Source organism: Ranitomeya variabilis, chromosome 1 (assembly GCF_051348905.1).
Source record: "Ranitomeya variabilis isolate aRanVar5 chromosome 1, aRanVar5.hap1, whole genome shotgun sequence".
Lineage (NCBI taxonomy): Eukaryota > Metazoa > Chordata > Amphibia > Anura > Dendrobatidae > Ranitomeya > Ranitomeya variabilis.
In genome coordinates this window covers 1,023,212,211-1,023,225,782 of record NC_135232.1, presented here as the reverse complement: position 1 = coordinate 1,023,225,782, position 13,572 = coordinate 1,023,212,211, and the positions used below count along the sequence as shown (strand labels likewise).

The window sequence follows — 13,572 nt, the reverse complement described above, 5'->3', positions numbered from 1 at the left end:
AATTAGTATCATTTTAATGAGATTTCCTCAATCTATTGCCGATAGTGGGTGTTTGCACCATACATTGATTTTAGACCTGAATCTCTCTAACAAGGTCTGAAATACGAGGACATTTGCAGTATGCTGTGTTGTATTCTCAGTCCGATCTGAGCTGAGAAAAAAAATTGCAGATGAGCAAGGACTCTAAATAAAATAACATTAGTCAGGGTGCAATCCGATTTTTTTCTATCAGCTTGCACTCTTTGGTTTTTCTCGCAGATGAGTATGAGTCCTTACACTGCGAATCTTCATAAGATTCTTCATGCCGACCTAAGACGCTGAGTGTCATACTGTGATCTAAACAGGGCCTACAATCACTCTGGGCTTTTCTGTACATGCAGGAATTATTACAGCAAATCCACAGTCTGTGAGGAAGAAAAAAAAGAGAAGTAGATGTTATCTCTGTGCACACAAGTCCCTGGTCTTAAGCCAGCAGTGTTCTTATGTATGCATCATAGGGGAGGGAGCAAGGAAACGTCACCACAGGGGAGGAAGCAGTATAGAATAGCAGCTCAGGGATAGATAGTCAGACGTGCAGGAAGAACATCAAGAAGAAGAAGGGAAAGACCTGTCAAATACAAGAACGTGTAAGATCGAAGAAAGATTAAGCATGTATCTCATCCCAGAATTCTCCAAAGAAACCTGGATCCTGCTCATATCTCTGCTGGCACTTCTCACTTAGTAAGTTTCCTATCCTTCACTCTCTCTTTATATGAAATGCTTTGTGTGTTGTTTTGATATAACAGGAGAAGGATGGTGACTTTGTATCCATGATCGTGAATGTACGTATTCCTCATTAATGGATGGGATATTTTTACGATAAACGTTCCTGCCGCCTCCTATTCCTGAGATCAGCATCGAATGGAGAAATTTCCAGGAAATCAAATGTCCAGGAATGAGAGAGAGAGGGAGGGAGGGAGAGAGAGAGAAACTTTTTCCTGGAGTGGAAAATCCTTCCGGGCATGCTCAGAGGTGAAAAACGCGATCCGTCGCTGGATTCCTGTGTGTGACGGTCAGCGACAGATCCTGTGTCCATAGGCTTGCATTATAGCCGATGACGGGCAGAGCAGGATGCGTCGCTGACCGATTTTCCGACGTGCAGAAAAAACGTTCCTATGAACGTTTTCTCCGCACGACGGACCGCTATTTTCCGACGGATCCAGTGCACGACAGATGAAACAGATGGCCATGCATCACAATCCATCACTAATAAAAGTCTATGGGAAAATGCAGGATCCTGCATTCTCAAAAATCGACGGATTGTGACGGAAGCTGAAAAAAGCAAGTGTCAAAGTAGCCTAACCTGCTTGTTGTGCACGGCTCCGCTCTTCCCTGGCACAGCCGGTGATTCAGCTGCCTCTGCTGACATAACGTCGACAGAGCATCGGCTTCTTTTCCGCTCCGTTCTGTGGATAGAGCGGGGGTTCTGACGTCATTCTGATTGACAGATTGTCGCTTCCTTACTGGAGGAGCCGGCTATCAATCAGAATGATTTCGGAAATCACTCCCCATCGACAGAGCAAGGGGGGATAGAACCGCTGCTCTGTCAATGTGATGTCAGCAGAGGCAGGTGAATTGCTGGCAGGAGCAGTCTGTGACCACTCTGTGCCAGGTTAGAGTGGTGCTGTGCTCAACAGACAGGCAGGTAGCAACTACCTGCCTGTTAATGTTTAGGCACGTTCTTTGCTTTTCACAAAGTCCCAGATATACCCTTTAAATTAACATTTTTATCTTCTCCCTTTAATGAGAACCTGTCAACACCAAAAATGTTATTTACCGGTAGATAAGTGTACACTTGTAGCAAAGCAGCCTGTCAGTCAGTGTGCATGGGAATGATTACATTTGCGCTCACAGCCCGATCCCAGCTGCAGGGAGAATAAAACATCATTTTCTCCAGCTAGACAGCATTTAAATACTATTTAACTTCAAGTATAATGGATTGGCAGAACGCCAAATGCTAAATGTTCGTTGCACCAGTGCACAAAAATATATTAAGATCGGGGTGAATTACAGCTAGACGCGATTAGTTAGGTTAACCTGCTTATAGGTATAAACACATGCACTTACTAGATACTGTGCCTCAATGGTCCCGAAACAGTAGAAGATAGCGGTCCTCCTTGCAAGTTGGTGCCTGCAGACTGCACCGTGAGATTGCGAGGAAATGACAGGACTGACTGGACTACGAACGTTGTGGATAGCGCGGTGCAGCAGTGAGCAGATGCCGCCAGCTCCTGGCGTGCTCCGGCCGGAAGCTACGCCGGAGCAGTGGCGGAGTGTGTAGGGGGCGTGCTACCTGTTGTGACGTCACAAGGTTGAGAGGCGGGCGCGTGTCAGGGGCAACCAATCCGACGCGTTTCGAAGGATACACTCCTTCTTCGTCAGGGCTGGAGTTCCCTGTGTAGCCCGGCCTTATATAGTGAACGCCCCCTTCGCTCAAAAACTGCCTATGTAGCCCATATGTGAGAAATTGTACACAGTATAGGTATCATGATAAATGTTGGTTTAACTTTGAATCTGACATACAGAATCTTTAATATAGGTAACGGACCTGAATTAATAGGGAGGTCCGTTACCTATATTAAAGATTCTGTATGTCAGATTCAAAGTTAAACCAACATTTATCATGATACCTATACTGTGTACAATTTCTCACATATGGGCTACATAGGCAGTTTTTGAGCGAAGGGGGCATTCACTATATAAGGCCGGGCTACACAGGGAACTCCAGCCCTGACGAAGAAGGAGTGTATCCTTCGAAACGCGTCGGATTGGTTGCCCCTGACACGCGCCCGCCTCTCAACCTTGTGACGTCACAACAGGTAGCACGCCCCCTACACACTCCGCCACTGCTCCGGCGTAGCTTCCGGCCGGAGCACGCCAGGAGCTGGCGGCATCTGCTCACTGCTGCACCGCGCTATCCACAACGTTCGTAGTCCAGTCAGTCCTGTCATTTCCTCGCAATCTCACGGTGCAGTCTGCAGGCACCAACTTGCAAGGAGGACCGCTATCTTCTACTGTTTCGGGACCATTGAGGCACAGTATCTAGTAAGTGCATGTGTTTATACCTATAAGCAGGTTAACCTAACTAATCGCGTCTAGCTGTAATTCACCCCGATCTTAATATATTTTTGTGCACTGGTGCAACGAACATTTAGCATTTGGCGTTCTGCCAATCCATTATACTTAGCCCTTTTCTAGTTTTCTTACAGTAGAACTATCACTACAGGTCCTACACTATCTACACCATCAACCAGCGCAGGTGATTCATATTTATTACGTTCCTTGTTTAACTTCAGACAGAGTTCAGCACAGACTCTGTCACATCACCAGCAGCTTTGATTTCTTTAGCCCCCTCCCCCCCTATCGTATACATCCATTCATTTCCCCTAATTTTTTTCCTGTTGGTGCAGCGCCAGTGTATATTTTCCTTTTCACTATTTAACTTCAGATTACCCTTGTATATACAATTAAATAGAGTTTTTGGAGGGGACTGGTTCCCTTTTAGGCTGGTTTCACACTTGCGTTTTGATCTGCAGCGTTTTAGCGCTAAAAAACGCACACTTTTTTTTCTATACTTAACATTAAAAACGCATGCGTTTTTTAGCATGCGTTTTGACGCGTTTTCGGCAACGCATGCGTTTTTTGACGCGTGCGTTTAGTTGCAGAAATGCAACCTGTAGTAATTTCTAGCGGCGTTTTTTTGCCGCAAAAAAACGCATGCGTTTATTCGCGGCAAAAAAATGCATTGCTGTCTATGTAAACGCATGCGTTTTTAAGCACATGCGTTTGCTTGCATTAAAAACGCATGCGTTTTTATAGAAAAACACAAGAAAAACAAGAAAACCCTAACCCTAACCCTAACCCTAAACACAAGAAAAAACAAGAAAACCCTAACCCTAAACACAAGAAAAAACAAGAAAACCCTAACCCTAACCCTAGGGTTACTAGGGATCCTAACCCTAACCCTAACCCTAAGGTTAGGATCCCTAGTAACCCTAGGGATCCTAACCCTAACCCTAACCCTAGGGATCCTAACCCTAACCCTTAGGGTTAGGGTTAGGATCCCTAGGGTTAGGGTTAGGGTTAGGGTTTGGGTTAGGGTTAGGATCCCTAGGGTTAGGGTTAGGGTTAGGATCCCTAGGGTTACTAGGGATCCTAACCCTAACCCTAGCTATTTCTGTTTATAGTGGGTTTTCTAGTTGATTTTGGTGATTGGCAGCTGTCACTCACTTCGCAGCATGCGTTTAAAAAACGCAAACGCAGGAAAAAACGCATGTAAACGCGGCAAAACGTTGCGGTTTTTTTCTGCATGCAAAAACGCATGCGTCTAAAAAACGCAGCGTTTAAACGCGTTTACATGCGTTTTTGCACCAAATGCGTTTTTTTTAAAACGCTGCAGATCAAAACGCAAGTGTGAAACCAGCCTTATAAAGTATATATTAGGAGGTCATACGGGATATACAGCCTTTATTATTGCCACACGGGATATACAGCCTTTATTATTGCCACAGTGCACTGACCAAACATTAAAGGGGTTGGGATAATTTTCATTTTTACATAAATGCGTATAGTTTGGGCTACAAATCACCTGAATTGTAAAGCGCTGTGGAATATGTTGGCGCTATATAAATAAAGGTTATTTCAATTATTTTTGCTATTGGGTTTCATTACAAATTTTGCATCGTTTTGCTTTAACATGCTCTTTCTTTCCCTACACATTCATAAATTAGCTGGGAGGAGCTCAGAAAAAAAAGATAAGCGTTACAAACTTTCTTGTTAGACTATCAGAACAGCTCACTGACAGATTGTCAGGTAAAGAGGTCGTCCACTTTCTCTTGTTAGTGCAGCTTTCCTCACACACTCACCAGCACTTCTGTCCATACAATGGCTGCAGGGGAGGAGCATGTGAGCAGCCTCCTCCAATAGAAAAGCAGCTTTCCTATTTGAGGTGTATTACTATTGGAGGAGGCTAGTCACATGTTCCTCCACCATTGTATGGACAGAAGTGCTGGTCACTGTGTGAGGAAAACTGCACTAACAAGAGAAAATGGCCAACCTCTTTAACTGAGAATCTGTCAGGCAGCTCGTTTTGTCAGTCTAAGGGCTTGTAAACACATAGTGTTTTTACCACAGAAAAAAAATGCAGCATTTTATGGTACCAGCAAAGTGTATAACATTTTTTAAATCTCATACACACGCTGCTTATTTTTTCCTTGAACCATGAAAGCGTTTATGTTTTTTTTTTCATATCGGCAGCATCTCAAATCAATTAGCGTATTTTACTCATTCAAATGAATAGAAAAAAACACAAGTAAAAACGCATTTAAAAAAGTGTGTCAAAAACGCACTTTTTTTTCCTGCCAACTCTCTTGTTTTGCTGCAGAAAAATCTGCAAATACTCAGCTTGTGTGCAGACCCTAAGGGCTCATGCAGACATCCAAGCTTATTGGTCCGAGGACAGACACCTAATGCTCAGACTGGCTGCGGGTCTCCTGACCTGAGAGTGACAGCTTCATGTATTTCTATGAGGTTGTCACTCTTAGGTCAGGAGACCATGGCCAGTTGGTGCATTGCAGTCCGAGCTCGAACCGATTTGCACAGATGTGTGAATGAGGCATGTAACTCTGATTTGTCAGAAAATGTATAACCACAGAATAGATTAAAGGGAATCTGTCAGTAGGATCAACCCTCCTATTCCATCTATATGGGCATGTAGGTCATAGGAAGCGTATTCAAATAAAATCTTGATATCTGCAATTCGATGTCTTATTCCAGAGAAATGCACATTTTTCTTATTATGTAAATGAGCTCAGATTAAAGGGGTTATCCATCTGAATGTTTTCCCCCATTAAAATAATACCACTTAGGCCGGTGTCCCACTTGCAACTGCAATGCGAGAACTCGTGTGAGTCTCTCGCCTCAATACCCAGCACTGCCGCCGGCACTCGGGACCGGAGTGTGTGGCTGCATGTATTTCTATGCAGCTGAGCTCTCCAGTCTGAACCGCCGGTGGCAGTGCTGGGTATTGAGGTGAGAGACTCACGCGACTATCTCGCATTGCAGCTGCAAGTGGGACACCGGCCTTATACCCACCTCCCGTGCCGACCCGATTCCCGCAGTGTTGGCACTTGCGTTCCCATGGGGCTCACGTGAGGTTATAAGGTCAATCAGCCCTGACGTCACTGTCTCTGCCTTATAAGTAATTAACGGGAAGTGAGCAGCCAGCCGCAGCCCTGACTTCCTCTTGATTACTTATGTGTCTGAAGGCAGAGACTTTGATGCCAACACTGATTGGGTGTAATTAGCTTCAGTGATCCCCAGGAATACAAGTGCTGACACCGCTGGAGCAGCACAGACATGGAGGTATGTGTTTTTATCTTAATGGTTGCAAACATTCAGTTTGAGAAGGAGTTAATCTAGTGGTGGACACCCCCTTTGGGTTATGATCTATGGGTCGGACTCTGATCTGCATGAGAATCTGCCTCCAGAGATTATTGTAAATGGAAGGAGGTGTTACCAGTGTGAGACATGTAACTAAAACAAAACAGAACTGAACTTTATCTCCTTACATACACATTTGTTGCAGCTCTCACAGCTCTGCTGTACTGTAACGCTGTCTGCCTGTGAGATGACAGCTGAACCTGAGAGGAAGCTGCAGATGTGTCAGGTATAGTCACACACAGCTCTGCAGTGAGGTGAGGAGAGCAGAGAGCGGCCATTACACATCACACTGGTAACTCCCCCTTTCGCTTATTATAATCTCTGATGGTGGATTCTCATGCAGATCAGTGTCCAGTTCATTATCCTGAACAGCTCATTTACCTATAAGAAAAACAAGGATTTCTCTGGAATAAGATATCGGATCACAGATGACAATGTATCATTTTATTCACCTTCCTATGGCCTAGATGCCCATTGACTTATGATGGTTGATCCTACTGACAGATTCACTTTAAGGCACATTAAGGAACGCCACAGCTCATCATGAATCTCATCAGGGGCGTTACCAATGTGAGACATATAGATAAGGACAACAGAGAGCAGCCGTTACATATAACACTGCTAACACTCATTTTATATGAGCTCTGCAGGCAGTTTTATGCGACCCTGCTAACTTTCCTGCTGTGTGTGTGAAAGAGACTGATCAGCTGAACAATAGTTTGGCCAACAGCTATCTGCTGTGTATGGGCTGAATATAATTTGTGAGGATCCAATCTGTCGCACAAATAATATGATTGTTAATGATTTCACAAATACTCAAACATAGATTCATTGGATATGACAATTCCCTTTGTAAAACTGATTCTACTTGAGGTTGTTAGTTAATATTAAAATGACTAGGATTGATCTAATATTCAAAATATTAATCAATAATCATTATTGATGGATACAATATGATAATAAAAGCCAATTTTTTACAGTTACGTGATCTGGCCATACAGAATATTCAAGAAATATGGAATCCCCGGTCCTAGACCCCTACCATTTATTGGAACTTTTCTTGAAAACAAAAATGTGAGTATAAAGACAAATCATTTGATTAAAGGGGATTACCGGATAAAAATAACACACAGAAATAAGCTTTAAAGTGAACTTGTCAGCAGATTCATGCTGCTCAAACCACCTTCTGGGGTCTCAGAGAAAATATACTTTAAAGATCTGGCCGTGAACCATAGCTGGAGATGAGACTAGTCCAGCACTGCCCCCGGGCCGGCTCTTCGCAGTGCCGCGGCAAGTGACTGACAGTTGTCGCCCACAGTGAGAGTCCTGCCAATCACCTAGAGCAACGCTGGTAGAAGAATTTTCTGTCTTCTGCGGAAGCATTTAAGATAAAAATTACCTGGCTGCAATTGTGCAGCCTTCCCTGATCCCCTGGTATCTGCTCCATCAGTCACAACACATTTCTGGCACTGTGCTCCAGCAAGTGACCGCGGCAGCTTGTGAAGGAGGCCGGCTGACTGCTTATACGGGTAAAGTAGCTCTTCTCTGTCTTTGCATCAACTGATGGAGAGGAACGTTGGCTTAGTTTTTAATATGAGCAGCCAGGAGATCTTCATGTCTTTAGTCCTGACTTTTTCTGCAGTGTATAATTGTAGGTAAAATAAAGTAAAAGTACTGAGCTGTGCACGAATGTGATTGTGTATCAATGAAGCCAATGTGGCACTCAGAATATACCATTCCCATCTGTGCGCAGTGAGTGACTGAACACAATAAGAATAATCATGATGAGACCTTTAATCAGTGAGTGCAGAACTTCCTGGATATGGAAGATTAGAAATGACTGTTTTATGAATGGTTAACTTGAATTACCAAAGCACATAAAATGTGTCAGTAAACTTGTTAACTCAAAATAGGCTCCATGAACAGATTTTGCACTAGCATCATAACTTAATTAGGTCACCGGAGTAGCAATATATTCAACTTTTCACCCTTAAGCATGGATTCGGCCATCACTGCAGGGGTATCAAGTAGCAGCAGGGTGGGGAATGTTGCCTACACTTAGGACATGTTCAGACAAGGGTATTATACGGACATATGTATGAGTAAAAATCGGACAGCACACTGACCAATGTAATTCTATAGGAAGTTCAGGTGAAAGGTTTTTTTTCCATGTCTGAGTTAAAAAAGAAAAACTTTCGTATTTCAGATGATACTTGCCAATTCACGTCTATGGGTGCACCCCAGAAAATCAGATCCTAATCGGATCCCATATGCAGGGGTGTATAGGTGGCTGCAGCCCTCTGAATTCTCACAGTGCATGCACTGCAGACTTTTAGGATTCTCCATTGCACAAGTATGTGATTTGGATACTTCTGGCCACATTCTGACTAGACGTGCCCGGCCTTGCTCAATTCATTTTCATTAAGTGAGGCCACACATGTCTAGTCAGCACGTGACCACATGTATGCAAATCACCGGCACCAGAGAATCGTGACAGCGTGCAGCGAACACTGTGAGAATTCAGAAGTCTGCAGGCACATAGAATGACTGCAGACTCATCACAAAGGTGGACAACCCCTTTAATGCACCTAAAATAAATAAAAATATGAGAATTAGTATCACAAAAAACAATTACATCCAGGTACTTTATACATGACATTGTCTCTGGGGTCATTCTCTCTCTTTTCTACTTCATCTTGTCCAGACTCCATGAGTTTTCTCATTCACAGCCGTGTCTGCAGACTTGCATCTTCTCCGGTCTCCTGCAGCACATCCCCATATGACGCCCTTAAAGATAGCAGAGTCATTATAACGCTCCCAAATATAAATATTTGCCCTACGCTGAGCCCCTGAATAAATAATTGCCCCTCACTATAATCCCTGCTCATAATATGACTTCACGCTGTCCCTCTTATGGTACATGCTCTCTACACTGCTCCCTCGTTTCCATACTGGGCCCCCTCTTCGCGCTGTTCTCTCACACTTATAGGGCTCCAGTCTCTAAACTGTGTCCCCTCATCACCCCCCTCCCCTTGGTATACTGTCATCTCCTGGCTGTGCCCTTTTACTGTTGCCTATGCTACATCCCCCACACTACTCAGTCTCTATTCTGTGCCTATGCACACTTTTTCCCCCCATACTGTCTCCTTGCACCTTTCCTTCTCATCCTCATACATTTGCCTTCTCACTTTCCATACTGGCTCCTCACACATCCCTCCAACTCGCCATATTGTGTCCACACCCATCCCATCAAACCCCTATACTATGTCCTCATACATTTTCCCCTCGCTCCTCATGCTGTGTCCGCACCCATACCATCACTCACCATACTGTGTCAGCACCCTTTCCCCATACATGCCCCCATCTCATACCTTCCTTCTCATATTGTGTCTTCAAATTTCTCCTGCTCCCCATATTGTGTCTGCACCTGTCACTTCCTTGCTCCCCAAATTTGTGTCCTCAAATCATACCCCGTTACCCAAAATCTCACCCAGTCCCGTTACACTAAAAAAAATCACAGTAAATCTCCCCATGCAGTAAATACCCCTCTCTCACACACACACAGTGAATACCCCCCCACCATGCAGTAACTACTCCCAAAAAACGCACAGTAAATACCCCCTCTCACACACATTAAATACCACCCACAAACACAATAAATACCCCAACACAGTAAATACCTCCTTCCGCACACACACAGTAAATACCCACCTCTATACACACAGTAATTACCCCACACACAGTAAATACCCCACACACAGCAAATACCCCGACACACTAAATACACCACCACACTCAGTAATAACTACCAAGTAGATACCCCCCTTCTATCTTCGGTGTCTTCAGCTCCACTAACGTGGAGCACTTACCACCCATCTGCACCTCTGCAGCGCCAGCGGTCAGAGCTTCAATTGTACTTGTGTCTGTTAGACTCGAGTACTATTGAACACTGGGAGCTGGCGCTCTGCAGCTTCTCTGTACTGGCCGTCAGCTTGGCAGCCGGCTCAGAGAACTGCCGACTCCCTGCCCAGGGGCAGCAGAATGCAGCCACCGGGGAAGACACTTAGGACTGCTGCATTAGGCAGCCCAACTGCGCCACCCTAGATACACCTATGCCCATATTGACCATCTATATAGCAAATGAATTTTTAAGGACACCTTTTCATTTTTAACATTGGATACAGTATTTGGTCATGGACGTCTTGAAATGTTGATGTATAAATACAGATGGCACATGGTTCTCACACAGATGTAAAATACAGAAAAATGAATGAAAATTGGAGCTTTCTGAATAAAAATGTGACACATTTTCATATGTTCAACTGACCCAGGTCTTAGGTTTATGTGCAGATCACATCCATGTTTTGTGAGGACAATGACAGCTTCATTCATCAGTAATTGTCACCTAACCTAGTGCGCATCTATCAATGTCTTTAGGTTGGAAATTATCATTCCTTTAGTTACTACTTATGAGTAAAGGAAATATATTGTTTATTTGTTTTAGGGACTTACAGAATTTGACTTGGAATGTTTCAAAAAATTTGGAAAAATATGGGGGTAAGTGAAAAATGTAACATGTGAATGAAAGTGATTAATGCAGTGCCTTGCAAAAGTATACCAAACACTGAAGAGAGGAAAAAAGGTGCGCACAATCAGCTAATACACCCGTTGCTCTTCCCCTAAGCTAAAAAGCGTGCTTCAGCCACTCTGGACAACGGGTGCTCATTCCAGAAAAACCAACTGTTGCAAATGATGAAAAACATAAAGAAACAGAAGAGCACTCACCGTCCATGCAAAAAGGTCTGTTCTTTATTGATTTATGGCTTCACAATAAAATAGCAGAGCATGGCAGGGAGAAACAGTGGAGAAGGACGACGGCCGTTTCGCACTCCGGTGCTTCTACGGGTCCGATGGTAACAACAGGTGGGTAATCTATTTAAGCATATCCGCTCTGGGAGTGTTTACCCAGCTGTCCACGTCACCACTCATTCATACTCCTACTAATGATAAAAACTTTAAAACCAAATAACATAGAGCGAGATTTTCTTAATACTGAGATTTGTTCTACGAGCAATTACAAAAAACACCAATTTCTTAATGACTTTCCAAAAAACATCTATAAAAAGAAAGACATATCGGTCCTCTCATTTAATCCTAGAGGGCCTGTAGCGTTAACCCTTAGTATCCACCTACCTTCCCTTCTTAATAACAGCCTATTATGATCTCCCCCTTGTTCTGGTAGCATTACCTTTTCTATTCCGGCAAACCGCAAGCATGTCGCGTCCCCATCATGATAAGTACGCATGTGATGAATAAGTCTCGGGACTCCTTTGCCAGTACTGATCGATCTAAAATGTTCCCTGAATCTGATAAATAAGGGACGGATAGTTTTCCCTATATAATAGAAACCACAGGGACAAAATAATACATATACCACATATGTGGTTCTACAGGATATAAAATCCTTGACTATATGTCGTATGGGACCAATTTGAATTATTTTCCCTGTAGTGTGATACGTGCAAAAATTACAATGTCCACAAGACATAAAGCAAAATCTACAATGGAATGTGTCACGCTCACACCCTGACTGGTGGGAGTGAGCTCGGAAGGGTTTGTGGTCCCACTGTGCCACAAACCAGACTACCCTGGAAGGGGCGTGACTATGACAGCTGCCTGGGTTTTCACTGGAGCCCCTGATGGTGAGGTCAGGCTTGTGCAGCAGGCAGCTGCCAGGTGCTACTCCAGGGTGGTGTCTGGCTGTGGCTGCTGGTCCCACTTGGGAGACAGGAACACCAGGATTGGTGCGGGCATCAGGCAGGACTGGCAGAAGAGCACAGCTGAAACTCAGACGAGTAGGCTGGCACAACTGAGACACAGGGCTGGCAGAGACACGGCAGAGAACACAGGGCTGGCAGAGACACGGCAGAGAACACAGGGCTGGCAGAGACATGGCAGAGAACAGAGGGCTGGCAGGAACACAGGGCTGGCAGGGATGGCAGGACTGGCAGGAACACTGGATTGGAAGGCACGGCAGAGAACACAGGACTAGTTGATGTGGTTTATGAAGGAACAGGTAGGGACCTGTTCACACTGGAGGTGCAGGTATGGATATGTAGTGTGGAGGTGCAGGAAAGGAAACAAGCAGAAAGGAATGAGGTATGAAGGAACAGGTTGGGACCTGTTCACACAGGAGATGTAGGTACGGAAACAAGCCAGAAGGAAAGGAGAATGAAGGAACAGGTTGGGACCTGTTCACACAGGAAGAGAACCGCAAGGCTGCGGATAGGTATGGTAGAGCAGCAAGAGATAGTGTAGCAACAAAAGCTAAGCAGAGCAGAACCGCAAGGAATACGGAGAAGAGCTGCAGCGAGAGGTTTCTGCAGCAAAGCAGAGCGGAGCCACAAGGAATGTGGAGAGGAGCTGCAGCAAGGGATAACTGCAGCAGCAGAAGATAAGCAGAGTAGAAAGGAGCAGAACCTTAGTGGTGCGGAGCAGAGGTAAAGCCACAAAGGTACAGAGCAGGCAGAGCCACAAGAGTGCGGAGTGTAAGCAGACTGAGAACACGAGGAAAGACACAGCAGGGAAGGAAGCCACAGACAAGGAGACCGAGATAAGACTAAGTTCAGACAAGGAAATGGAACAAGACAAGAAACAAGGACAAAGACACAGGGACCAGGATATTCTGCCTCCTGGAGGGCGGACAACAAGATCAAGGCAATAGCACAGAGAAAAGCCTCCAGAGAGGGAGTAACTCAGAGCAAGGCCTGGCAAACTCAGCAGCTAAACACAAACTGAGCTAACACATTGCACAGGCCCAGTCCACTGGGTGGAACTGCTATAAATACTGGAGGCCTCCTGGCAATTGGTCAGGAACAGATTAGACAGATGCACCTGATTCCTATAAGAACCAGAGAGTTCAGGCGCCGCCCCCCCTATACACACAGCCATGAAGCATGCAGAGAGCAGAGACACAGAACATGGAGCTGGCATGAAACAGAAACCACATCATGACCTGGAGCAGTGGGCAAGATAGTGTGAGAGATGCGAGGCCACACCGTGATGCCAGCAGAGTTGTTACAGAATGGTTCA

The 13,572-nt window shown here is 44.7% G+C and overlaps 1 protein-coding gene across 1 annotated transcript in view; it reads left to right on the top strand.

Moving 5' to 3' along the window:
• The first annotated feature begins 540 nt into the window (after positions 1-540).
• Positions 541-13,572, top strand: part of LOC143793012 (cytochrome P450 3A24-like) — a 101,656-nt gene continuing 88,624 nt past the window's right edge. Inside the window, exons 1-3 of the mRNA XM_077279564.1 lie at positions 541-720; positions 7,461-7,554; positions 10,985-11,037. Coding sequence (XP_077135679.1) covers positions 650-720; positions 7,461-7,554; positions 10,985-11,037 — 218 coding nt within the window. The 5' untranslated portion in view covers positions 541-649. The remainder of the gene's footprint in view (positions 721-7,460; positions 7,555-10,984; positions 11,038-13,572) is intronic.